The 27,894-nt window shown below is 53.8% G+C and overlaps 1 protein-coding gene across 3 annotated transcripts in view; it reads left to right on the forward strand.

Annotated features, from left to right (window-relative positions):
- CD82 (CD82 molecule) overlaps positions 1–27,894 on the forward strand; it is a 54,212-nt gene that overhangs the window by 11,211 nt on the left and 15,107 nt on the right. For 2 of the 3 annotated variants that reach the window (XM_009007975.5, XM_009007973.4), the window contains 3 exons: positions 11,393–11,474; positions 18,187–18,269; positions 23,791–23,863. In XM_009007975.5, the coding sequence (XP_009006223.1) occupies positions 18,207–18,269; positions 23,791–23,863 (136 nt within the window). In that variant the 5' untranslated portion in view covers positions 11,393–11,474; positions 18,187–18,206. Of the gene's footprint in view, positions 1–11,392; positions 11,475–16,973; positions 17,048–18,186; positions 18,270–23,790; positions 23,864–27,894 lie in introns of those variants that run through there. The other variant, XM_035262404.3, reaches the window with a different exon arrangement.

Here is a 27,894-nt window from a genome sequence, read left to right on the forward strand (position 1 = left end):
GAAACTGAGGGTCCAGGAGGTGAAACAACTTGCCCAAGGTCACAAAACTGAGAGGGGAAGAGCTGGGCTTTTGATTTCAAACTCAAGGCTGGGGTCTGGTCTGGGACAGCAGCAGGTCCTGTTCTGGAGGGAGCCAGGATGTGGAGGAGGGAGTCTCTGCCCCACCTGCCATCCACGCAGAGAGGGTCGGCTTGAGGGTCACAGCTTGCTTGGGATTCAGGGTCTTGCAGTGGGAGGGCACTGGCTGGTCACTAGAGACCCCTCTCAAATCCTGCTCTGCTGCTGCCTGGCTGTGTGGCCTGGGGACAAGTCACTGCACCACTTGGGGCATCTGGGTCCTCCTTTCTCTTAATGATCCCTTATGCTTTATAGCTCTTGGCCGTGGACATTTTCTCACGCACTTATTCCCATTCCCTCAAGCCTTCCAGCACCCTGTGAAATACGGCGGGTGTTATCGCTAAGCCTGTTTCACAGAGGATGAGGATGACCGGGCAGTGAGTTGTCCAGGATCCCGCGGATGCTCGGGGGATGGTATGAGAGCTAGGACTGGAACCTGGGTTGTCTTTGCTGCCTGTCTTGAGCCCAGCCCCTAAGAAGGGAGAACTCTTTCTCTCTATTCTCAGCCTCAGGATGAAGGATCCCAGGACTCTTAGTTGGGCTGGTGGGTCGTGGGTGTAAGGGACCCAGAATCGCAGGAGGAGCTGGCCTGGGATCTTTGCTGTTGGCCAAGAACCCATGGGGAGACAAGCTAGGGTGGTCCAGGCTGTCTGCGTTTCTGACTCCTGCCCAGGCCTTGCACGTGAGGCCCTTGGTGCTACGGGGAAGGAGGCGTTCAGCCAGGTTTTCCTCCCAGCTCAGCTGCTTGCTTCTCCTGGGAACTGTGCTTGTCCTCTAAAACGTATCATGCAGAATTTTCCAGACTCTCACACACAGGGGCCTGGGCCCTGCAGTTTCACCTAAATGCCGTCACTTCCTCCTGAGTCTTCCTCATTCTTCCATACCTGGCTCCAGCCACCTTCTTCCCTCGGGGAAGACCGGCTTCTCTGGCCAAGCCAACTCAACTCTCTTGGGTTCTGTGCAGTGGGTAAACTGGCTGACCAGGTTGGTTAAGTCCCTAGTGAGGCATGAGAGCGGGGCCTGTGGCTGGTGTGGGTCCAAGCCCCTGCGGGGTCTGGCAGGGTGTGCAGCAGAATCTGTGCATGGTAGGGAAAGGTTAGCCTCAGACTTGTAACTCTCAGGCTTGTGACTTTCAGCACGTCACTCTTATCTTCTTTGAACTCTGGTTTCCCTCATTGAAAAGTAAGAAAGCTACTTTCCTCATTGATAGCTTCTGACACTTGCAGAAGATAAAGTGCAAAACACCTAGCACAGGCATCTGGGGGGTTGGCGACACTCAGGAAACACCAGTCCCTTGACTTCCCTGCGGTGGGCTCAGGCTACGTTCTGCCTCCACCCACCCCAACCCCACTGAGTGGGACACCTGGTTGGGCCTTGGCCTAAGGCCTGAACTATATCTGCTCTAGGTAGAGGGTGCCCTGGGCCGATAATGGGCCAAGGATTGGGCACAGGGACAGAATCAGGCTGAGTTAATCAGACTGCCAGTTCCAAGTTGTATCCCTCCCTGGACACGTGACTAACCCCTCCCCCCCCACCAAGCCGAGCCTCAATTTCCAGATCTGTAGAAAGAGATACTCTGTATCCTGTGTTCTCAGGATCACACATGATCAGCAAACAGGAGACCAGGGGATGGGGCCCAGGCGACCTGAGGGCTGCCTCCCAGGAGACCTGGGTCAGGCCAGTGGCTGCTTATTTACATCTCAATTTTCCTGCTAAGGAACAAACAGTCCCCTTTCCTCTGGACACCCGGAGGCTCACCAGGCCCATATGCTCTTGGTGCAGGGCCTGGGGTGCTGGGTTGCCCAGGGAAGGAGGCAGCCTCTCTCTGAGCTCCTGTCTTCCTGTAGGAAGACAGTCAGGGAGCCAGTCCAGGTGTAAGGCCCTGCCTGGTTCTGAGACCACGATGGTGTGTCACCACATGTCCCATGCCTGGCCCCCTGGGGACAGACTCCTTCCTATAGCGCCTAGCACCTTTCCTTCTCAGCTCTGTCTGTACGTCCATACACCCCTCTTCTAGCTCCGTGTGGCCCAGCACCTTCTCACCGCGATAGTGATCACCACGCTTGCCTTTATTGTGCTGGAACATTTCACTCCTCAAACCATACTCCTCCCTCTAGGACAGGATCGAACTGTTACTACCCAGAGAGAGGAACTTTCCTGAGGCCCACAGCTGGACTCACTACCTTCTCTGCCTGCCCCAGCTCCTGGCAGGTGCCAAATTCTTGGCTAAATCCACCAGCAATGGAAAGTTGGTTGGCCTCTGAGAAGAGGTGGGGCTGGCAGCTGGCAGAGGGCTAGGTCCAGGACTGGAGGGGGGTCCCAGATTTCCTCCACTCTGCATGAGGAGCTGCCATAGCTGGCACTTGGCCTTCGCTGTGTCTCATTTACTCCTCTCTCTGCCCATCAAATACTCCTAAAGCCCTACAGAGCTATAGCTGTGGGAGGCAGGAAGGATTAGCCCATTGGACAGATGAAGGAACTGAGGCTCGGAAAAGTTAAATGACAGTTAGAAAAGGGTAGACAGGCCAGGCACTAGGACCATATGCTCTTGATGCAGGGCCTGGTTTCCTGGGTTGCCCAGGAAAGGAGGCAGCCTCTCTCTGAGCTCATTCGAGCACTTTGGGAGGCTGAGGTCAGGAGGTCGAGGTTTGGGGAAGGGGAGTGATTGATTACAGCCTAGAGTTGGCTGGGCTTTTCCCCCTTCTCTCTTCCTCCCCATGGCCCTGAGTTGCTCTAGTGGAGGGGATTGGATGGGGCTGTTTGGGACCCGGATGTTCATTTTGTCTTAGCTGCTGCAAGCTGAGGCCGGGTCCCTTCTGTCTGCCTTAGCTTCCTTGGGGGGTTCGGAGTGGCTGGCTCAGAGCACTGCAGGCTCTTTCTCGTTATAAAGGCCTGGCCATCAGCCTGCTCAGGAATCACATTGGGTGGGGGATAGGATTTTTTTCTAGGGCACAGCACTGTAGTTCCTAGAATCTGGGGGAGGCCAAGGCAGAGAAAAATGTGCTGGGAAGGGTCATTGTTAATGGGAGGTAGGGAGAGGGCAGGGTGGATGAGGCCAGAGGGGGAGCCCATGCCTTGGGAAGCCACAGGGGAGGTAGTACTCTTGGCTCCAAGACAGAGGGAGACAGATGGTACAGGGCAGCCTCTGGGGTGGCCCCTGAGTGGTAGCTGGGGAGCTGGGCTGGCTCTGGGGGTGGGATCCTCCTGGGTCAGCAGGGCCTGCACTCCTGGACCGGCCTCACTGAAGGCTCCCTGGACTTCCTGGTGAAATCTGACAGGGCCTGAGGGTCTGCAAGTTGGTGTTCCCAGGGACCAGAGGCTCCCTTCACCCTGGAGTCTGTCTGTCTCTTTCTTTTTAGTCTCTCTGTCCCTGCCTCTCTCACTCTCCGTTCTGTACCTTCCTCTGCCCAGGCCCCTCAGCAATCACAGAGGAGAGGCCCAGGGAGCCCTGGCAGGCCTGTGCCAGTTTCCTTTCGTTACTAGCGTTCCTGCCAGAGCTGCCAAGTGTCTGGGCTGGTTTAATGGCTGCTTCCCTGCCTAGAAACCAGGGGCCCTCTGTGGGAAGCACAACCTCTTTATTCCTGGCTTGGCGGGCCCAGATCTCTGCAGTGGAGCATGGAAGTGGGTCTCTCAGCACCACTCCTTGCAGGAGCTGGGCTCCCATCATGCGGAAGGCTGGGTAGGCTAGAGACAGGCCTGTGGGCTGGGTGAGGTTGTCCCGGACACTCTGGGTGTTCCAAGGCTCTCAGGGTATTAAAGGGAGAGACTTAGATGATCACAGAGAAGGGGAGCAACAAGGAAGAGGGGATGGCCCAGGGAGCCACAGAGAGATAGGGACCCCTATAGAAGGGAAGAGATAGGTGAGGGAGAAGAAGTTGAGAGAGGACTGAGCCCGCACAGAGCCCTGACCTGCCCTCTCCTTCTCACCTGGGCTGAGCTGCCTCCAGCCAGGTCTCAGCCAGGAAGACACCCACCCCCAAGTTCTTGGAGCTAGAGACCTCCTGCTACCCTCCACCCCTAGCCCCATCTCTCTGCATTTTCACCCAAGGATCTATGGAGACAGAGTCCCTGTACCTACATGCAGCACTTGGCCTTCGCTGTGTCTCATTTACTCCTCTCTCTGCCCATCAAATACTCCCAAAGCCCTACAGAGTGCTCAAAACTATGGCTGTGGGAGGCAGGAAGGATTAGCCCATTGGACAGATGAAGTAACTGAGGTTTGGAAAAGTTAAACGACAGTTAGGTAAAGGGTAGACAGGCCAGGCACAGTGGCTCATGCGTGTCATTCCAGCACTTTGGGAGGCTGAGGAGGGTGGATCACTTGAGGTCAGGAGTTTGACACCAGCCTTGCCAACATGGTGAAATCCCGTCTCTACTAAAAATATGAAAATTAGCCAGATGTGGTGGCAGGTTCCTGTAATCCCAGCTACACAGGAGGCTGAGGCAGGAGAATTGCTTGAACCCAGGAGACAGAGGTTGCAGTGAGCTGAGATCATGCCATTGCACTCCAGACTGGGTGACAGAGCGAGACTCTGTCTCAATAAACAGAAAAGAAAGGGTAAACAGAACCAAGGTTTGAGCCACATCTGTCAGATGTCTGTCCTAAATTCCCATGATGAGATAAGTAGGGCCACCATATGGTGCTGCTGAGGGTCTGTGCTGGACAATGTTTCGGAAAGGCTGCCTTGAGCAGGTGACATTTCAGCAGCCCTGTCTCCACCTTCCTGAGCTTAGTACCTGGGGTGAGTATGATGTGGCAAAGGGCTTTCCTGCTGCCATGTGAGGTCCCTGATTAGAGTCCCCCTCCCTCTCTAATCACCCTACTCAGAGCCCACACCCTTTTGTTAGCTGGCTAGGCTCTGGGATGGGTGTGCAAGCTGGTCGCTGGTGCCCAGTGTTGCCCCAGAGTGTCTTCACAGTTGGTTGGGTTCCCCCAGAGTGTCTTTAGTTGGTTGGGTTCAGAAGCTGGGCTGTAAAACCCAAGTAAGCTAGGCGGGGCCTTGGTGGGTAATTTTCATTACCTGTCATTTACAGCTTTGTTTCTGCAGGCAGCAAGGTGTGACAGTAAAGCTCAGGGGCTCTGGGAGGGTCAGACTGTGGGGTTTCAACTCTGCTCTACCAGCAAGGTGACCTTGGGCAAGGCCCTTGACCACCCTTAGTCTCAGTTTCTGCAGCTGTACAATGGGGTGATACACAGTGCTTACCTCATAGGGTGATTGCAGGAATAAACTGGGCCACGTGAAGCGCTTGGCACAATCTCTAGCCAGTAATCATGCAAACATGTTCACTTTTCTCACTGTTAAACACTTGAGTCTGTTCTAGACAGCCTCTCTTGTCCTTCGGAGGGAGATGGAGTCAGCAGGCTGCTTTGTGACTATGCTGGTGCATAATTAGTCACTTTCATGTCTCTGCCTCTCCAGAGGTGCTCTCCTCAGGTGCTCCCTGAGGGCAGGGATGGGTTGGAGTCACCTGTTTCCTGTTTCATTCCAGCTCTGGGCCAGCCTGGAGTGGGGATTTGGTGAACTGCAGTGGATGGTGGCTCAGGATGGAAACTGAGCACAGAAGGGCCACTTGGGAGCCCCCTGAGAGGACAGCCCCTCGGGCCTCTGGATCATGAGCTGTTTATTCTAAGAGGAGAGTGTGTGGTTCCCTCTGAGGTCCCCTCTAAGGGCTAGGCCTGGCTTCATTTCCTGCTGTTGCAGCTCGGCCCTCTGTGTCCACCTTCTTCGTGGCTGGCTGGTGGAGGGAGAGATTTCTGAAATGGTTTGTGTTTGCTAAACCTGCAGGTGACTGGCCCCACCCCCAGATGTTCTGATTTCATAGTCCTGGGACCAGGGCTCATGCCTGGTGGCATGATCTGCACCAGGTAGTCTGCAGTGACTATCCTCCCTGCCTTGAGATTGCCTTGGTGGTGGGAAGCAATGTCACAAAGTCAGTAGGATATTGAACTCCAGAGTCTCGGGGGCAGAGCTCAGCTGCACCACTGTCCCCTGTGTGACCAGGGCCAGTGCCACCACCCTCCTGAATCCCAGTGATCCTGCCTGGGGTTTGGAGGCTGAATGAGATAAGATCAGTGAAGCAACACTCCCATTGAGGATGCTTTCATGAATGTGCCTTTTGCTCCTCGGTCTTCCCTCTGCCCAACCTCATTTCAAGTTCTTTGGTGCTGGTGACCTCCCTGGGGCAGTCTGCATGAAACCTGTGTCCGTCCCATGCCTCCAGGGACAAACTTCATGTGACTTTCTTGCTGTGGGGCCTAATGGGACCTCCTCCCAGAATCCTCTGCCTCTGTCATGCTTATATCTCTGAGTTTGGCACACTTTGGGATTCTGGCTTCCTCTTAGAGGGTCCTAGATAGCCCATTTTATGGATGAGAACACCAAGGCTCAGTGCAGGTAGGCAGCTTGTAGAGGTCATGTGGATGTGGAAAATGAGATTTGGAATTTAGGTCTCTCTCAGGGCCCATACTATGATCTGCTTCCTTACTCTGCCTCCAATTGTGGCATGGGGGAGAGGGCCTCAAAAGATGGCTGATCCCCAAGAGCCCACCTGGGAATCTGGATCCTGTTGTCAGGGCCTCTGGAATCTAGGGCTTCTTGCAGCCTCTCTTTAGCTCCTAAATATCCCTCTAGGTTAGAGCTTTCCGATCAATGAGCTATTGAGATGGTTATCTCTGCAGCCCTTGAGAACAGAGCCCTAGGCTAGTAACTTCAAGCCAGATGTAGTTCTATCTGTCTGTCCCAGTGCACTGAACAAATAGATACACTTCTCAATGTGTATCATGTTGCCAAACAAGTTGAGAAACACTGACTGCCCTAACCAATCCCCTCCCTGTCCCCCAACGTACATACTGAACATATAAATTCCCCAGAAGGGTTAAGGGTGGGGGTTCCTTGTCTTCTCTGGACATCAGTCTCTTCATCTGAGAAGTGGGAGCTGAGCTAGTGATGTCAAAGGCCATTCTGGCACTGTGAATCTGAGCGTGTGAGTCTTGGCACCTAGCACTGGAAAGGAGTGGGACTGTCTGTGGCCCAAGCAGTCAGCTAAGAAGCCAAAAACAGTCAAGCAAGGGAGCCGTGGAGAGCACAAGGTCAGAGGCTATGGCTCAGCCTCAACTTGATTCTTTGGCTGCATGGGGTCCAAGTGGGAATGCTGGAGGGCTCCAGGTGTCTGCTGGTTTCCATTCTGCACCCTCATGTCAGAGCAGCCCCCTTCTTTACCCAAAGACCCTCCAATCTCATTGCTGGGGTTTCAAAGCAAAACCTCCTGATAAGGGCCACATCTGTCAACCTCATTAGCCAAACTGAAGGAATGTCCTGGTCAGGATTGGTGGAGCTGCTCTTTTCCTTCCTGATAGGAAGCTGAGAGTCAGACCTCAGGGAGCTGGGGTAGGGTGTGGGGATCAGGCAGAAGGCAGAGGTGTGGAAGTGGGGGCAGAGCGGGCTCTGCCATTTACCTTGTTCATTTGGGCAGCAGGTGAGGATGATGCAACTTTAAAGTCAGACCTGAATTTTAATCATGGCTTAGCCACTTGTGTGGCCTTAGGCAAGTCACTGAACCTCTGAGCCTCAGTCCTTCCATCTGTTAAATGGGGATAATAATCCCTCAATAATCTCTTGTTTAATAATAATGGGGGGCACTATGGATGTTACATGGATACATTGGGTAATGGCATAATACACGAGAGCTGCTGGCCTTCCTTGCTCTTGTCCCCCTGGCCTCCTTTCCCCAAATGTCAGGTGTTAGTCCCAGCTCTGGGGTCAATCCCAGCCATCTCAGGAGAGAGGGAGCCTGTCTCACTGGTTCATGGGATCGTGTGACAGGGGCTCTTCCTTAATCTCTGAGACAAACAGGAAGGTGCTTTGGGCTCTGAAATCCTGTGATTCCTGGGAAGGTCTGACTTGGATGTGTTTCTTCCCGCTTTGGTGGTGGCGGTAATGACAGGATCTGCTCACTGTATGGTGAGGAGGTGAGAGTGACCCCAAAGCTCCTTCCATGTCATTTCCCACTCCTCCAGCAATCCCGTGAGATGGGGATCCCACTAGCACCTTAGTGTTAGAGATGGGAATGTGGGGCTCAGAGGGGTTTAGTAACTCGCTTGCTCAAGCTCATACAGCGAGGAGGCAGTAGAGCTGGGATAGAAGCCTATGCTTTTGTTTCTTTGTTTGAGACAGAGTCTCACTCTTTGCCCAGGCTGGAGTGCAGCGGCATGATCTCAGCTCACTGCAACCTCCGGCTCCTCGGTTCAAGCAATTCTCCTGCCTCAGCCTCCTGAGTAGCTGGGACTATAGGCACCCGCCACCACGCCAGCTAATTTTTTGTATTTTTATTAGAGATGGCGTTTCACCGTGTTGGCCAGGCTGGTCTCAAACTCCTGACCTCAGGTGATCCTCCCTCCTTGGCCTCCCAAAGTACTGGGGTTACAGGTGTGAGCCACTGCTCCTGGCCGAAGCCGAGTTCTTAAAGGAAACCTGAGGCCCTCAATCTGCTTCAAGCTCACTCTTCTCCTGTCACTCAGAGTAGCAGCTATTTTTTTTTTTCTGGTGGGTGGGGGTTAATATCAACAATAAAAATAAGATCAGAGATTGAAAAGTAAGAGAGTGGGAGGTAAAAAAGCCAGGTCCTGGTGAGTCTTGGCACCTCAGGAAACATATCACCTGTCAAACATGAAAACAAACACAGCGCTCTGTGCCCAGCCTCTTCCCATGGGCGATCAGGACAAAGTCCAGAGGACCAGAGAGCTGGTGGCCAAAGAACCAGCTTGCAGGAGGAGTGCCTGTGGATGGGCTGGCATCCAGGGCACAACAGCCAGGTCAGGACTTCTCACTACATTCTGCTCGACTGGGCAGACTGAGCTCCCACGGGATCGGATGCCCAACTCACCAAACTGGCTGGACCTCTGAGTTGCAGGCAGTTCCTGGTGGCACAGCCTGGAGGCTAGGGGCAGAGGCTCCTCCTTCCTTAGGCGGCCCAGCCTGGTCCTGCTTGTCTCCCAGCCCCTCACCCAGAAGCAGCAGTGATCATCTGCTGGCACAGAGCCTCTCCGGGGTGGGGACATTGCTGGAGGCTGGATCAGGCCTCGGAGGGTTGCAGACTGTTGGTTAAGAAAGCAACAACTTTTCCAAATACTCAGCGTCATCATAGTTGGTAAGAGTTATCTGACATTTACTGGGTGCCAGGTACTTTATAGATACAAACTCTTTAAGCCCAACCACAACCCATCATTAAGTTCATTTCACAGGTGGGAAAGCTGAGGCACAGTGGCAAGGTGTGGCGGAGGTTAGGCAGGGAAAGTGGGAGGAGAGGGCCAGGCACCATCATGGGTGGCGCCCTACTATGCGCTAGCCTGATGGTGATTCTCCTTCATGCCTGTGATGGGTGGGTGGGGTTAGCATCCCCATCTGTGGATAAGGGAGCAGCTCTGCAGGGTTTCCTGAGGTCATGTGGCAGATACCCGGCAGAGCCAGGGCTGGGAGCCAAGGGCCAGCTGTGTGATTCTGAGTCCAGTGCTCCTTATCCCTCCCACATAGGAGCCCCAGTTAGCAAGGGTGGGGCCACAGGTAGAGAAAGGAGCTCTGGACTCTGGGAATCTTAAGTTCTCCACCTCGTGCTTAGCCCGAGCTTGCTGTGCCATCTGCCACTTCTTGCTCTCTCTGGCTCCTCTGAAAAATACAGTGATAAAGGTCTTCTTATGCACAGTGATATTGCTCTGGGGTAACAGACTAGAGTGGACGGAGCCTTGAGGCAGTGAAGGTTGGAAGATGGTGCAGGGAGCTCCATGTGACAGTTTTTCAGATGCCAGAGTGCCAGGCAGATTCTCCCTGGCCAGGTACTGCGGCACCAGAAACCCCAGGCCTGCCTGCACCCCACAGAGGAGCAGAGGGTCTGGCCTGTGTGAGGGATGGCACCATGGCAGTAGATCTCAGCACACTGGACCCCCCTGAAGAACTGAAGAAACCCTGATGCCCAGGCTGTACCCACAGCAGCTCGTCCGGGTCTCTGGAAGTGGGGGCTGGGCATCAACAACTTTTAGAACTCCTAGGGTAATTCCTGTGTGCAGCCAAGGCTGGGCACCACCACTCTAGGGCATTAGGAGACAGGGCCAGAAAAAGCCTTGGCCCCCAGGTGGGCTTTCCAGGGCCTGTGACCTCTTGAAATTGGAAAGAAGCACGTGCCTGCCCATCTGTGTGCGTCTTTCTAGGAAGAATTCACAGCTTTCATCAGCTTTTCTGACCCAAAGGAGATGAAAATTTTTGCTTGAGCCCAGGCATTTGAGACAGGTCTGGTCAATAAGGTGAGACCCCATCTCTACAACATAATCAGCCACGTGTGATGGTGTGCACCTGTGGTCCCAGCCCCATGGGAGACTGAGGCAGGAGGATCACTTAAGCCCAGGAGGTGGAGGCTGCAGTGAGCTGTGTTTACACCATTGCACTCCATCTTGGGCAGCAGAGCAGAGTGAGATCCTGTCTCAAAAATATATATATATTATATTAGGAGGAAGCAACCCATCTCCACCACAATCCAGCGATATCATTCTAAGGATCAGAAACCTCCAGCTGCAGGGTCAATGCTGGTCTAAGAAACTTTCCTGATCTCTCTAGACCTCTCTTTTCTCTCCTGCTTCCTAAAAATATACACTGAGAGCTGCTTATACACAAGGCACTGTTCTGGGCTGTGGGACACAGGGTGAGTGGAACAGGGGCAGCCCCTCCTCTTGAGGAGCCCATATTCTAGTGGCAGATGTAGACACACTAGTGAACAAATAGGCTAACTGCAGTGAGGGTGCCGTGTAACAACCTGGGCTGCTCCTTCGAGTCTCCTGGGGAGCCCAGCCCTACCCCTAGGGATCCTGATGACTTGGTGGGGGCGGGAGGGGGGCCTGGGCATGGCCTCTGTTGATTGCAAGGAGCAGCTGTTGATTGCAAGGAGCAGCTGGAGTTGAGGTCTTCTGAATAGATTGGGTGTTCAGGAAGGGCCTCTGGAAGGAGGGACGTCAGCCTTCTGAGCCAAGGCCTGCAGGGGAATATGGGAAAAGAGTAATCCTGACAGAGAAACCCTTTTGCAAAGGCCCTCAGGTGGATATAAGGGCCTGATATACCAGGACAGCAGGAAAGAGGCCACATGAGCCCATGGAGGGGAAGAGGACAGAGGAGTGGCAACCCAGGTGGGGCCCTGCTGGCCACACAGGGACCCTGGATTTATAGTCAGTATGTCTTCGTCACCTTTGGAGAGTCGCAGACAGGAGTGACAAGATCTGGGTCATGTTTTTCAGAGTCCTCCCTGCTGCTGTGTGGACGACTCGTGGGTGAGGGCAGAAGTAGGCCCTGTGACCAGCTGCACTGGTTTCGTGGAAGGTGAGTCCTGGGCCAGGAGGAGAGGTGGATTGGAGGGGACACACGTGGGCTGTGGGGTGAAGAAGGTGGAGACTCGAGCATGGCTCTTGGGTGTTCAGGCTGAGCCACTTGGTGAGTGGAGGGACCATTTATTCCCCTCCTCCGGCTCCTACAGCATTTAGAGTCCTGGAGTGCTGGTCTCCAGGGAGGCTTGGCAGCAGGTCCTGGCATTCAGAGCTAGCCCAGAGTTGAGCACTTCACCCACCCCCCACCCACCCTGCAGGCAAGGACAGAAGAGGCCTGAGACCAGTCCCTGTAGACTCAGGGACAGTGGATCTCAGACTGCCTTCAGGTGGCCGAGCACTTGAAAGCCCTGGTATTCTTCGTGGCAGTCCCTCCATCTGTCTGTCCATCCACCTGTCCACCTGCCTACCTATCCACCCCTGCATCTAGCCAGTTTTTCATTCGGCAACATTTGTTGAGAGTCTACCTTGTTCTCTTAAATAACATAGTCTTCCCCTCAAGGTATCACAGTCCTCAGGGGAAATGGACATGTAAGTAGCAAATGACTGCACAATATGCATTACAGGAACGGCCATTCATCCACAGCCCACTGTGTGCCAGGCATTTCGCCCATATGATCTAATTTAATGTCTGGACAAATCTGCAAAATAGGGTTTTGGGGTTTTTTTGTCTTTTTTTTTTTTTTTTTGAGATGAAGTCTTGCTCTGTCCCCCAGGCTGGAGTGCAGTGGCATGATCTTAGCTCACTGCCACCTCTGCCTCCGGGGTTCAAGCAATTCCTCTGCCTCAGCCTCCTGAGTAACTGGGACTATAGGCACCCGCCACCACACCCTATTCATTTTTGTATTTTTAGTAGAGAGATGGGGTTTTACCATGTTGGCCAGGCTGGTCTTGAACTCCTGACCTCCTGATCCACCTGCCTTGGCCTCCCAAAGTGCTGGGATTACAGGCATGAGCCACTGCACCTGGCCTAAAAAATAGGTTTTGTCTTTGTCATTTCACAGATGAGTAAAGTGAGGCTCAGAGAGGTTAAGTCACTTATCCAAGGTCACACAGCTAGGAGGCATTAGAACTGCATTCAAACCAAGGCAGTCTAATGCCAGAGGCTGTTCAGGGAGCTGCTCCAGTCTCTAGTGCCACTGGAAGGAAGGAGAGGGGGAGTGCCCCTAACCAGCATGTGTCTTGGGGGTCAGGGCATAGCAGAGGCAGCGATGACAAGGCTGGGTGGAGTAGGTTTCCTGGAGGTGGAGATTTCTGAGGTGAGCATTAAATGATAAGTAGAGGTTGGTAAAATATTAATATAATAATTTTATTATGCAAACTGATTTGGCAAACCTGATATATTTGGTCAGTGAAAATTATCGTTGCTCAGAAATGGTCACTTTGCCTGTTGCAAAGTATAACGTAAGATCAGCACCTCACCAGGCATGGTGGCACACCCTGTAATCCCAGCACTGTGGGAGGCCTAGGTGGGTGGATCACCTGAGATCAGGAGTTCGAGACCAGCCTGGCCAACATGGCAAAACCCCATCTCAAATAAAAATATAAAAAATAGCAGGGCATGATGGCCCATGCCTGTAATCCCAGCTACTTGGGAGGCTGAAGCAGGAGACTCACTTGAACCCAGGGGGCAGAGGTTGCCGTGAGCCAAGATCGCACCACTGCACTCCAGCCTGGGTGACAGGGCAAGAGCGAGACTGTCTCAAAACAACAATGAGGAGCAGCACCTCCATCCTGCTGCTCATGGCTCTCCGTGACTGTTCTGGAAGTTTCCATAAGGTGTGCCTATACCTCATTCCCTTTAGCTGTCAGTGTTTTAAACACAGGAAAGCTTGGGTGGAGTCTCCAATATTTACCAAAAGTATACACAAGAAAACATAACAGTGGAGGACATTCTTCTGGCTTAATATCATCTGTGAATTAAATCCTCATCCCTCACTTCTTCCTCAAGTACTGAGCCAACTGATGGTGATGACAGATGCCAGCCCCAGCTCCGGGTCACCAAGTCCTGACCGTGCCAGGCGCTGACCTCACTCCCTCTTCAGGACGGGGGTGCAGTTGGGAGTTCCAGTGCCCAAGGAGATGAATGAGGCCCCGGAAGTCCCTCCTCTGTGGCCACACATTGGCAGAGGATTTGAACCCTCGTCCGGGGATTCTGTGTCTTCTCTCTCTAAATTACAATCAATGCCTGCCAGACAGCTGGCTGTTTCCTTTCCCCGAAGATCCCATGCTGAGGGTGGTCCTACCCCCTGCTGCCTTTTATAGACACTTGTGGGTGCACCATTTGATCCCCTATACTGGGGCCAGCAGACTTTTTCTGTAAAGAGCCAGCTAGGCCAGTTGGCAGGGCTATGTGCCAATACACCTTTTTTATGAAAGCAGAAATTGAGATTCCATGTAATTTTCATGCCTTAAAGAATCTTTTAATTTTTCTTTTAACTATATAAAAATATGAAATCTGTTCTTAGCTCAGAAGCTGTATAAAAAAGAGGCAGGGGGCCGGGGTGGTCTGCAGGCTGCAGTTTACAACCCTGGCTCCACACCAACCCTTATTTCTGTCTCATGGATGGCAGGCTGAGGCGCAGCTCTCGGCATGGGAGAGCAGAGCCAGACATAACCCCTGGCCCTCTGAATCCAACCTCTGGTGCTCCTTGGAGCTCGGCGGTGGTTGTGGATTCCTTGAAGTCGATGCCATAGCCCATTGTGGGTGACCTGGCTGTGTCCCTGCTGCCGGCTGAGCTGACTCCCTTGCCTGTGTGGACTGTCCGTCTCCTGCCGAGTGTGGAGAATGTCCTTCACCCCCTGCTCCCTGCTGCTGTGAGGCAGAAACAGCTACACCTGCAGGGCAGGAAGACTTTGTCTTCTGGATCTTGGCCAGCTTGCCTGGTTGCCGCCTACCCAGGTTCCAGGTATCAGCACGATCTTCTCCCTCGGGTGATGTCCAGGTACCCTCTGGGTCTGTCCTGCTGGCCGGGCTGCCTGGCTCTCATTTCAGCATCTGGACCCACCTAGCTGCCTCCTGTGTGAGATGGAGCCCATGGGTGGTGTAAGGAGCCAGGCAGCCTGGGCCCTGTCCTTGCCCGTCCTCCTACTTGTAACCTTGGGCAGGCTCCTTCTCCCCTCGGTGCCTCCGTTTGCACATAGAGGGCTGAAGAGCTTAGCTTAATGCCTGACAAAATCTGTGTGTGTGACCAAGGGACCAGCCAAGCTTGCCCAGGGTCTGGAATATCATGGAAATACCAGCCCAGTCATGTCTGCCTTGGCGGTGAGGTTCCCATCCTCCTCCTTGCCATCCAAGCAGAGCTCCTCGGAGTCCTTCTGTCCTCACACCTAACTGGACAAAGGAAACCCGGCCATCCCTAGAGATCCCTTTATGATCCCGGCTGTTGCCCAGAAGGGACCCCTTCATAGAAGAAAGATCTTGGGCTCTGGAAACCAGTGCAGCTTATGAGCTGTGTGACTGGGGCACGTTACTGAACCTGTGTGAGCCTCTGGTCAGCCAAGGATACTCACTTCCTGGGCCGGTTGTGAGGATGAAGAGGGATACCATCTGAAAATGGCTTCTTGTCGTGGTTGCTACTCCCTGATGGCCACCTTCTCCCTCACAGACCCCATACTTTTTTTTTTTTTTTTTTTTTTGAGACAGAGTCTTGCTCTGTTGCCCAGGCTGGAGTGCAATGACACGATCTTGGCTCACTGCAACCTCCACCTCCTGGGTTCAATGGTTCTCATGCCTCAAGCCCCTGGGTAGCTGGGATTACAGGCACCCACCACCACATCCGGCTAATTTTTATATTTTTAGTGGAGATGGGGTTTCATCATGTTGGCCAGCCTGGTCTCGAACTCCTGACCTCAGGTGATCTGCCAGCCTCGGCCTCCCAAAGTGCTGGGATTATAGACATAAGCCACTGTGGCCGGCCTATACTTACTCTTTTCTAAAAGGTATCCTTTGCTGAATGCCCCCGCCCCCGCAAAGCTGAGCAGAGGACGTGTGAGCTGGAAAGCGTAGAAACCCCCTTCCTGGACTTTCTGAGACTGCAACCCATGCGTCTGACTCAGGGTTGCCAAAGAGCTCTTTCCTCACTTCAATTTCACAAGGATGCCAGTGGCCCTGGTGCCCAGATGCACAGTTAGCTCTGGACCTCGGTTAGAGGACGTTCTTCTGCTGAAGGGCAGCTTAGCTGTTACTGCTTGGGCACTGAGCCTGAGTTGGTCTCTTGGGGGATGCCCTGTGTTGTTTACTGGGAGGAGACCCTGTCAGGCCCCAACACAGCAGATATGTGATAGGAAAGAAAAACAGAGGCCACCTCACTTTGGGGGAGAATCTCTCTTTTCTTGCTGTCTTATTCCTGAAGCTTGGGAAGTGCCTGCGGTATTTCAGGCTCTGTGCTGGGAGGTGAGAGAGCAAAAACAACAGCTATCCTCGATGTGCGGCAGACTCCAGGAGCCTTCCTAGGCCAGGACGGGGTTTGGGCATCAAAGGTCTTGGGCTTTCTGGGTACAGGGAAGTCATGTTTTCTCCTCTCTAGGTCTGGGGAAGGCCCCTGGGGAGGTGCCCAGGGTGCACTGCCCTGGCTCCTGAGTCAGTGCCATCTCTGCCAGTCTCAGACCCACGCCTTAGACCCCCCCCAAGACTGGAAGAGCCATTTTGTCCCATCTCCCTACATAGCACTTAAAATGAGTATTTTTTTTAGATGCTTCCATGCCACTTGTGATGGGGAGCTCACTACCACCCAGGCAGCTTTTTCCTAACTTGGGCAGCTTTGCTTCATGTGGTACCTCCCAAATCTGCCCTTTAGAAAGGCAGTTAAAGTAAACCTCTAACAAAGCTGCTAGGGGAAAGAAAACTGGACTGGACCCCTTGGGAGGTCATGAGCCCTCCTCAGTAGCCACCTTCCCTATCACTGGAGGTATATAAAGTGGAAGCTGAGCTCCCACTTGACAAGGAGAATAGAAGATTGTTGATTGTTAACATGTCCAGAAAAGAGTAGGGGCCGGGCACAGGGGCTCTTGCCTGTAATCCCAGCATTTGGGGAGTCTGAGGTGAGGGATCACCTGAGGTCAGGAGTTCGAGGCCAACCTGACCAACATGGCAAAACCATGTCTCTACTAAAAATACAAAAGTTAGCCCAGTGTGATGGAGAGCACCTGTAATCCCAGCTACTCGAGAGACTGAGACAGGAGAATAGCTTGAATCCGGGAGGCGGAGGTTGCAGTGAGCCAAGATTGTGCCATTGCACTCCAGCCCAGGCGAAAGAGCAAGACTCTGTATCCAAAAAAAAAAAGAGTAGGGAACCTACGTGTAGCCTGGGAAATTGCAGACTTTCAAGAAGCCCGCACCTCGGGCTTTCCCTTCCTTTTGCTCTGTGGCCTGCCCTTCCCCCTCCATAAGGCAGGGAAACACAAGTGGGCCTGGTGCCTTCCCCACCACCCCCCAGGCAGCTTTGCCCATGCAGCTGTCCCAGGCCAGCTGTCCAGGCCCCAGCTGCCCGGCGGTGCTGGCTCCCTTGGCCCCACAGGGACTGAAGGCTGGCGGTGGGCGCTCCTGGATTTTCCGGCCTCAGAGTCAGGGTAAGGCAGTCAGCTTCCAGCTTCCCTCTTCCTCCCGGGGTCCTCCCCTCGCCTAGGGTCTTTTGGAGTGGAGGAGCACAGCGTGCTTAAGCATGATTTGTGTCATTTCAGAAGCACAGCTTGTGTCACTGGGGAGACTGAAAACTTGGAAACAAGCTGTGCATCTGATCTTAGAGTGTCGGTGAAATGCTTTATGGGATGGCACCTCTGGGACTTTATCCTGGGGCCACTGGGGTTTCTGAATGGGTTTCATGAGGCCCATGAACTCCCAGAAAGTATTAGCATCACAAAATGCTAACTGCACATGAATTTTCTGGGGGACTCTGGGAGCCCCCAAATGTTAATAAGTACTGGCAAATAGGATGGAATCCTATGTAACATGTGAAGCTATGTTGTAGAAGGGCATTTTATCAACACATAGAGAGTGAATACTGTAGAATGAAAAAAAGTCTGCAAAACGCTGTACAGAACGAGCCCAACTTTGTTTAGAACCGTTTGTTATACACAAACACACATGCATACGAATTATAGCTTCTAAAGTGATGACAATTTTTCATCTCTGGGGTGTGTTACATTTTGTTTGATTTCTGGCTTTCTGTTTTTGTTGGATAGTCTACAATGCATGTTTCTTGCCTCTGTAATAAGAAGCTGAGACACTCAGCCCATTTTCCGAGAAGCCAGAATTCCCCTTCTCACCTTGGCAGCCCCCACAGCTCCCAGCCCCTAGTCCCAGAGGGAGTCTGTGGAACCAGCACAGGTCTCACTTCTGCGTCTCTGTCAATGCGTCACTAACTTCCTGGCCCCCTGACTTTAGCCAGAGTCCATCCGTGCAAGTTTCAGAGCCTGGGTCACAGAGGTGCGGAGCGAGGGTATCCCTCTATCATTTTGCTCCCGGAAGCCACAGCCCCAGTGCAGTGTCTGACCCAGATCCTAACTGCCAAGCATCAAGTACCTGGCCCACGAGATTGCTCATGGGACCTCATTTCCTAGCGGTGTGGCTTTGGACTAGTTGTCTGACCTCTCTGGGCCTCTGCATCCTGTAAGGCAGGGGCAGGGTTAGAACTCACCTCCTGGGGTTGCTGCAATGGCAAATCAAGATGACCCCCTCACTGGCCTGCCTGCCTTCTCTCTTCCCCCAGGGAGTTCCAGGACTGGCAGGATGGGCTCAGCCTGTATCAAAGTCACCAAATACTTTCTCTTCCTCTTCAACTTGATCTTCTTTGTAAGTATGTCCCATGCCACCCTGACTGTCCCGTACCATCCTGACTGCCTCCGAGAGATTCTCCTCCCAGGGGTTTCCCAGCCTGAGCCCTTTCAGCATCAACCAGGCTGGGAATTGGGAAGGTTTGGGGGTGGGGACTGAGGATGGACTGTCTCAATGGAACCTGGTAGGGGCGGCGAGGAGATTCCCTGGCATTCCCAGTTTGTCCTTTGACAAAGCTTTAGAATCCCGACCCGGCCTTCCCCTCTCCTAGAGCACCGGAAGCCTGGGCTGGCCAGGGCTATAAATGGGTATGGGAGGACAAGGAGAGCCCCTGGGCATCCCCCTAACTCCACAGCAGGAGCTGCTGGAAGAAGCCTCTTAGCATCTCCCTAGGCCTAGGGAAGGTACCAGGCCCTCCTTACAGGAGGATTGTTTGAGGCCAGGAATTCCAGAACAGCTTGGGCAACATAGCAAGACCCTGTTTAATCTACAAAAAGTGACCTGTGACAGTTCCAGGCCCCAGTTGCCCCTATGACACCCCATCCCTGTTGTTGGGAGGTATCTCCCTGAGCTCTCACAGGGTGAGCAAGAGGGGGCCAGTGAAGGGCACATACCTCCTTCCCCAGACCCACCCCAGCAGGCCTCACTGGGTCCCCAAGCCACGGGCCATCCGGATGTCAGCTCTGTGGACGTTGACTGCTGGTTTTCCTGGGGCCTCGGTTTTCCTCTCTGGCCTGGCACGGACACCTCTTACCTTGGCATTGCTGGGAGGTGGGGTGTGTGTGAGTGTGTCGTGGGGGGAGAGTGCCCTGGAGAGGCCTTCCTAGCCCCGGAATAGTGTTGGGGGCAATGGCTTCTCCATGTTGGTAATTTACCCTACACTGTTAAACAGGATTGTACAGTAGGATGTTTATTATGATCCACATTTTTAAATGTACCTGTTCATCAAAAGTGAGCATATTTGAGAGGAGAAGAAAATCCCTCTGAATGTTAACTTTGGGATTCCCGGGAACTTTGATTTTGTTCTTTATGCATCTCTGTATTTTCCAAATTTTCTATGGTAGATATGAGTTACTTGTTTGGGGAGGGGGGTTTACATTGCAAGTTACGTAGTTCATGGGAAGTTTGGGAAATAAAAAAGAATCATTCCAAATTCCCCTTCAAGCCAGATATGGCGGCTCCTGCCTGTAATCTCAGGGCTTTGGGATTCCGGGAGGATCGTTTGAGGCCAGGAGTTCGAGAACAGCTCAGGCAACATAGCAAGACCCTGTTTCTCTACAAAAAAAACTTTTAAAATTCCCCTTCCTAACTTTAACCCAAGGCATAGATATGTACACGTGTGTTCCTGGCACCCGCATACAAGTGTACACACACGCATGTGCCCACACAAGCAGCTCTGGCACAGGGCTGTTTTTGTCCACCCTGGCTGCCTCCTAGGGGACCCTCTGAGGCCCCACTGTGGCTTGTTCCTGATGGCAGCCAGCGCTGGAACCCACCCCAGGCCAGGCTGGGCTTCCCCAGCTTGGTGGTCAGGTCTCTCCTGGCTGCCCTAGGACTTTGGGAAACAGCTGCCCGTGTAGGCAAAGCCAAGCTTTCCTGGCAGCCACTTGTTGTCTGGGCTGAGACTCAGCATAAAGGCCAACAGGCCAGGACCGAGGGGTGGGGGAGAGAGGAGAGCTATAGCTCTATCCCTGGGGGCTTTAGAGACTAGAGAGGGGGGCCTGGGATCTAGCCTGGGAGGTCACAAGGAGCTTGAGTTTCAGGGGTATGAAAACTTTCCTCCACGCAGTGAGTGGGTGGGGAGATCCTAGTAGAGAAAGGGAGTGGGGTTGGTGGTGTTGGCCAGGGTGTCCCTTTCTGCGCTGCTCCCAGGCTGCCCTATGGAACCAGGGACTGGAAAAGCTGCTCTCTGGCCAAGGCTCAGCCTTCATTTGGCTCTCCAGGGAGCTGGCAGGAGTCTGGTGTTAACTGTCCATGTGCCAGGGCCCAGGAGGACCCATCAGGATGCTGGAGCAGGAGAGGGGGAGCCTGTGTGACAGGAGGGTGAGAGAGAAAGCAGAAGGTTGGGGGAGGCAGAGCAGGCTTGTTTATTCCTCAGCAAACGTGTATCTGACACTCAGTATCTTCAGATGTTCAGGATGGAAGAGCCCTCCCTGATTGCTATACATCCAGAGCTTGTGTCCTAGGGAGCAGTGGGCCTCCAACAAATAACTACTCACATGGCTCACATGCATGGAAAATTGCGATTGTTGGGGTGCTAGGAACAGATAGGCTCCTGGGAAAGCAGATGAGGCTCTTGGCCTGGTCAGGGAGGTCAGCAAAGGCTTCCTGGGGTTCTGGGCATGGCTTTGGGGAGGGGGTCAAGGGGTCGAGGCAGAGTGCACCTCCCAGGCACAGACCAGGCTGGCCTGCCTCTTTGATTTATGCACATTGGGAGTGGTCAGGTGCTTGGATTTGTGGTTTGGAAAAACCCCCATGGCTGCTGTGTGTGCTTTGCCTGAGCTCCCTTTGGACTCTAGACTCCCCAGCAAATGGCCACTTTTCTCAGGTCCAAAGAAATACAGAGGCACTGCTGCTGTGGCTCTGTTGGGGAGGGACGCTCGCTGCCCTGAGGGTCCTGGCTCCTGGCTGAGTCCCATCTGGGGACTGGAGAAGGGCTGCGGAGTGATTAACATGGGGCGTGCCCCGCAGCCCCAGTCTTCGTTCACAGAGAAAAAGGGGTGCCATGGTGCCTTACCCATTCTGGTAGGCTGCCCAGCCTCCTTCCTGCCTGTGCCACGGCCCTGTGGCTGGTCCAGCCACACCTGACCATCAGGCTGGGGTCGTCAGACCTGCAGAGGGACTGAAGAGGTAGCCATGGGGACTTTGCTGTCTGGGTTCCTCTTGGTGAGCTGAGGAGGCAGCTGAGGAGTGTGGGGTTTGGATCTGCTTGGGATTATGTGTGCCCAGAGGAGACTTTCTGTCCTGCCTGCCACTCCCTTTTGGTGGGAGCTGTCCTCCCTCCTGTCCCTTCCTGTGAATGTGGGAGGGAATGGAGCAGAGGCTCTGCCCATGTGGGTCTGAGGTGCAGAGGGAGCAGACATAGGCCTGGGCACTGGCCTCTGCCTTACTGTCCTGTGGGGTGGTGGCGGTCTGGGAAGGGGTGCAGGAGTCTTGGGGAACCAAACTCCCAGGTCCTGGAAAGCCCCACTTTCCCCCAGCTGTGCAGGTGAATGTGGACCCACCTTCCAGCAGACCCTTCTCCTCCCCAGTGTCTCAGGGGCCTTTCTGTCCCCAGAGACTGGCTTTCTTGGTGAAGGCCAAGGACAGATCACAGATATCCCTAGAGCACACCTGCCACTGTTTGGCTTCCAGTCCCTAATGGATAAAATCAAGTCCTCCTATAAAATTCCCCGTGTACAAAATGAGGACAATTACAAGGCCCATCTCACTGGGAGAGAGGAGAGGACAGAGAGGACCTCCATGATGATTCTGGTGGGAGACATTGGGGGATAGATGTGGGGTTGTCACCATGCCTTTGTGGTTGTAGCCATCAGCCACAGTGGTCTTTAAGGAAGCAAGTTCAAGGGTAAGAAGAGAGAGGCAGCCCCCCCCCGCCCCCACTGAGCCACCTGGGCCCTGGGGCAAAAGGAGTTGTCGATAATACTGATGCTGTCAACATTTTATTTCACAATTTAATAGTTCATTTATCACGGATTTGGGGCCTTAATTTTTTTTTTTTGAGACGAAGTCTTACTCTTGTTGCCCAGGCTGGAGTGCACGACCTCAGCTCACTGCAACCTCTGCTTCCTGAGTTCAAGTGATTCTCCTGCCTCAGCCTCCTGAGGATCTGGGATTATAGGTACCCACCACCACACCCAGCTAATTTTTTGTATTTTTAGTAGAGATGGGGTTTCACCATGTTGGCCAGGCTGGTCTCGAACTCCCAACCTCAGGTGATCCACCCACCTTGGCCTCCCAAAGTGTTGGGATTACAGGCACGAGCCACTGCACCCGGCCATTAATTTTCTTTTTAAACTATTGCTGCAAAATATTATTTATCTTAATTCCTGAGTTTTTAGTGCCCCCTTCTGTGTTACCCCTGAGGCAAGGTGCCTCCTGCCTTGGGCTAGTCAGGGCTCTTGTCTTTGATAAATGATAGAATGAGGCCGATGGAGACATTGGGCCCAGACCAGCCCCAGGCTCAGGACTCTATGGTAGCTGCTGACCTGAGACCTGAGATTATGGGATGATGGCTGAGGTTTGAACCTGGGGCTGGTGATACAGGTGGGAGTTTCATCCATCAGGTGGGTCCAGTCCAGACCCCATGTAATGGCCAGCCTTGTGGGCTGACACAAGGCCACCCCCACCTGCAAAGTGAACTTGCATCTTTACCCAGATGACAGCACTTCCCCAGCCTTAGCCAGCTTTGTGGGAAGGTGTATCTGGGACACCACCTGGGGAGATGACCTCAGCCCTGGTAGATGGGAGAGAAGCAGGGAATCCCTGGGCTTGGGGTCCTTATTTGTAACCCCTCATTCATTGTTTTTCTTTCTGGTGGGGTAGGGACAGGGGTCTTGCCCTGTCACTCAGGCTGGAGTGCAGTCTCATAAACACAGTTCACTGCAGCCTTGACTTCCCTGGGGTCAAGTGATCCTCTCTCCTCAGCTTCCCCAGTAGGTGGGACCACAGGCATGCACCACCACATTGGCTCATTTTTGAAATTTTTTGTAGAGTCGAGGTCTCACTGTGTTGGCCAGGCTGGTCTCAAACTCCTGGGCTCAAGTGATCTGCCTACCTGGGCCTCCCAAAGTGCTGGGATTACAGGCATGAGCCACCTCGCCCAACCTTCATTTTTCTTTCGAATCCTGCATTTGCCGTTTGGTTCACGAGCTCATTCATTCCCCCAGCCACTTAGCGCCCAGTGTGATAGAGCTGCTGAAGATGCAGAGCCGCCTCCAAACAGGCCTGCCCTCAGGGGGCTCACAGTCTAGCCAGAGAAACCATCACAGCAGTTAGACCCAGTGGGAATGACTTAAGTGGTTGCCTCAGAATGGGGTACCTAAATCTGCCTGAGGGGGTCAAGGAAGGCTCTTGTGGCAGGTGGCCCCATTGCTTAGACCTGGGGATGAGTTGGACTTTGATGTTCAAGTCCACGGAGTGTCTTCCTCAGAGCCTGTCTTGTTTGGGAAGCTCCTGGGCCCTGAACTGGGTGGGTGGAGAGGATGAGCTGAGAAAAGGGCTGGGAGATGCGGCAGGAAGGGTGCCCCTGGCGGGAGGCTGCACCAGGAGGCTCCGTTGAGTCACACGTGGTAGAGGGGTGAGATGGGGGCAAGAGGGACTCCCTGCCCAGGGTCCTGCTGTCTGGCTTGCTGGACTGTGGGACATCCCTGAGGCCATCTGGATATCCCTGGCCTGGAGAAGGGTGGAGCTGATACCCTCTGTGGCCCCCTGCCCTGCCCACCCCACCCTGACTTGGGTTGCAGGGACAGCTGGCAAGGGGAGGGCTCTCACCCCATCTGCTCTTGGCTCCCCATTAACTGTCCCTTTCTCCTTCCAGATCCTGGGTGCGGTGATCCTGGGCTTCGGGGTGTGGATCCTGGCTGACAAGACCAGTTTCATCTCTGTCCTGCGTAAGGACCCCTCGGCTTCCCCGGAACCCAGCCCCCTCGAGACAGGCACAGCTGCTCCCACAAGTGCCTCGGCTTCAATGCCTGTTGCTTTTCCAGCTGACCTCAGGGATGTGGCCAGGTCCCGCTGCCGACCACTGCCCATGGCTCCCTCTGCAGGGGTTTCCAAAAGGAATTTTCTCTTCTTCCCCGAACAAAGCTGCCGTTGTCTGAGGAACACTGGGGGAAGAGGGAGGCTTGTTTTCCCTCCCTGGCCCCTTCCCTCAGCCCTGACCTTGGGAAAGCCTCTTATATTCTCTGTCCCTGCACTTGCCCACTCAGCAGAATGTGGGCAGCAGTCCCTCCCATTTCACAGAGATGTAGGAAAGATAGATTGTCAGAGGCTGGTGAAGCAGCCGCTATGAGTGGTCCTTCACTGTGAGTCTGGCAGGAGCTGGGTGGGTCAGGGTATGCACGGATAGAAAAGTTCCAGGCGCAACCACCAGCTATCATGCTTGTCATGTGCCCAGCAGTCTGCACCAATAAACTGCTTTTTTTTTTTTTTTTGATACAGAGTTTCTCTCTTGTTGCCCAGGCTGGAGTGCAGTGGCACAATCTTGGCTCACCTCAACCTCCATCTCCCCAGTTCAAGCAATTCTCCTGCATCAGCCTCCCAAGTAGCTGGGACTACCGGCATTCACCACCACGCCCGGCTACTTTTGTATTTTTAGTAGAGATGGGGTTTCACCACGTTGGTCAGGCTGGTCTCGAACTCCCGACCTCAGGTGATCTGTCCACCTCTACCTCCCAAAGTACTGAGATTCCAGGCATGAGCCACCATGCCTAGCCTGATAAACTCTTAATCCCACCACAGCCCTGTGAGGTAGATACTATTCGCTTCCCTCCTTACCAATGAAGAAGCAGAGGCTCAGAGAGGTTGTCATTGCTGAAGTTCACACAGCTTCTAAATGGGAGGTATAGGCCTGAGACTCCAGGGGCTTTGGTCCTAAATGCAGCACATGGCAGGGTGAGCCACAGTGTGGAAACCCCTTCTCTCACTCTTTAGAGGCAGAAGGAAAGGAGCCCAAGGCATTTCTACAGAGAGAAGAGCCCTTTTGCCCTACTCAGCCTCCTCCAGGAAGCCCTTAGGGCCTGCCAGGCTGACCTGGGTGGGGGGTGGTCCCTGTGGTGGGAGGGAGGCACAGTGGAGGCCCCCAGGGCACAGCCATGCCACTCCCCTTGCTGAGTGTGGCCCTGGCTCACTTCTCCCAGCAGCTGCCCAAGGCAGCTGGTTTGGAATGTGGCCCATGGCAGCTGCTTGATTTACATAAAGCGGAAGCTGGCTAGATTGTGACGATGAAGGGGCCACATCTGTCCCCCTGACCCCAGGGACTAGGCCTCCCCTCCAGGAGCTGGAAGGCGAGGATACTCCACACTGTAGCCACATCTGATGCACCTGGAGCTGTCGGTCTCACCCCTTTCACCCTCCATTCTTGGGTTAGGGAAGCGGGGCGGCCCATGCTCCGAACACTCTCTCGACCTGTGACACACCCTCCTCGGCCCCATTAGGCCCAGCTCTCCACTTCCTGAGTCACAGCCCAACCCAGCAGGCACTGCACCCCAGGGCAAAGTCTAGAGGCCCAGCCTGCTCACCCACATTTCTGCCCCCTGTGCCCTGCCCCAGGATGGTGCAGTGGGGGTGAGCCCATTGGGTGGGGAGCGCTTCCTGCTGCAGCTCTGGCCTCCTCCCTGTTAACAGGGGTCTGAGAATCTCAAGCTGACCAGACCTTCAAGACCTACCATATGCAGCAGGGGGTGCATTTTCCAGATGCTTCGACCTGAGCCCCACCCACCCCGAGGGACCTGACTCCGTTGGTGCGGGTGGGAGCCTGAGAACTGGTGTTTTCTAAAAAGTTTCCCCTGGTGGATCCCCAGACAGCCAGGGTTCAGAAACACTGATCCTCTAGCCTGTCACTAGGGACTTGTGTAAACTGAGGCTGGGGGTGGGGAGAAGTGACTTGCTAAGAGTCACGGAGCACGTGAGGGGCAGAACTAGGGACAGCTCTTTCCCTACTGAGTTGAATCCCTGCTCTGAGTCCATGGGCTGGGCATTCCTATCATTTTACAGAGGAGGAAATTGAAGCACAGAGAGGTGCAGTAACTTTTTCAAGGGCACACAGCAAGCAGGTAGGGGAGCTGACTATAGACCAGGTGGCCTAGCGTCTAAGCCTGTGCCTTGAACCCCTGGACCACCACATGGCTCTGCAGTCATGTGCCACTGGTTAGCACCTTAGTAAGAGGAAGCACTCTGCAGCGAAGAGCAGACTGGAGGCTGCCTGCTGGGGTTCGATTCACAGCTGTGACCCTCAGCACATTGCTTCACCTCTCTGTGCCTCCTCATCTATAAAATGAGGATTGTAATAGAATGTGCCCTTTCTGTGGTTACTGTGAGAAATGAAATTAGCCTCTCATTTTTATGTGAAAAGAGTTAAGGACAGCCCCTGGTGAAAAACCCCACGTAAGTGATTGCTAACTAAATTTTATGATACAATTTAATCCCTTTGCCACCTTCAGGAAGCAGGTTTAGACCCATTTTACAGAGAAGGAAATAGAAAATGGCTTACACAAGGCCAGAGTGTGTTGCAACAGAGCTGGGATTAGAATCTGCTTCTCGTGATTCCTCGTTTCTGTTTGGGTGACTTTCTTCCTACATTCCTGGTCCCTTCGAGGCCCAGGAAGACTAAAGAATCGAGTTTTTTTGTGTGTGCCGTGCACTGTGGATGGCCTGCCCCGGAACATACTCTCGCCTGCTTCCTACGTCAGGTTGCTCAGATTTGGCGTAGGCCTGGGATCCTGGGTGAGGACAAGAAACGGTGTCAGTGAAATATTCTGAGATGTGGAGCCCTCACAGTTCTGATCTCCTGGGGGAAGGATCTGAGTTGGGGTCTCAGCCCCGGGCCTTGCCTGCCAGGCGCCTTGCAGCCTGCCAGCCTCTCTGAGCACAGGGTCCTTGCGCACATATCAGGATGTGAGCACAGCCACAGAGGGCCATTGCTGAAATTAAGCAGGATGCTTTGGATAAAGGGCCTTGTTCAGGGCTGGCACACAGCAGCGGTCGGGGCAATGCCAGTTTCTTTTTTCTGGGAGTAGTCACTGGGAGGAATTGTTGGAAGTCAAACCCAGGAAGTTTAGGAAAAGTGGTATTGACAGCCTCTCCCTGCCCACGCCGATAGCTGGGGCTCGGTGCCAGGAGGTCCCTATGCTCACCCTCAGGAAGCCAGGGGACTCCTGTGAGGAACTGGGTGGAGGGAGCCTGGGAGTAGGGTGGATTGGCCAGGGCTCTTCCTGAGCTCCAGAACATTCTGTCTGTGACCAGGAAGTGGAGCTGAATCCCACAGACTCCCTCCCACCATCCAGCTTGGTAGTTATTCCTTAAAGGAATATGACCAGCCCCAGACCTGTATTCTTTCTGCTGATGGTCAGGGGTTGGCCCTGGCTGTGCCTCAGTCCTTAGGGGAGCAGGTTAAAAATGCAGATTCTTGGCCTTCTGCTGAGAGTATCTTGGTCGGGTTGTACCAGACGCAGGTATCTGCATCCCTACGAGCCTCCTCCGATCCACAGTGCTGGAGACCATGCCCAGCCTTCCGGAGTGCCTGGGGCTGTGGTGGGAGCCACCTACATCCTGGCCCTCCAGGTTTATTCCATGCCCTGGGGATACAGTGTATCGATGCCGGTAAGCTAGAGATGACATGAGCTTTACCCTGTGTGACAAGTTGGGTATCTTAGGAAATGCTGGCCAAGTGTCCCGGTAGGACTCTTGACCTCCACCTCCCGGGGTGGGCCTGTCCACAGGTGGCTCTAAAGAGAGTCTTAGCCATCAGTCCCTCCCAGGCTCCTCTCTCGCTCTCACTGGTCCATTTTTTTTGCTTTCTGATCTTCACATACACCAAGCTTGGCCTTGGCTAACGCCTGTAATCCCAGCACTATGGGAGGCCGAGATGGGCAAAGCACAAGGTCAGGAGATTGAAACCATCCTGGCCATGGTGAAACCCCCT

Source organism: Callithrix jacchus, chromosome 10 (assembly GCF_049354715.1).
Source record: "Callithrix jacchus isolate 240 chromosome 10, calJac240_pri, whole genome shotgun sequence".
NCBI lineage: Eukaryota > Metazoa > Chordata > Mammalia > Primates > Cebidae > Callithrix > Callithrix jacchus.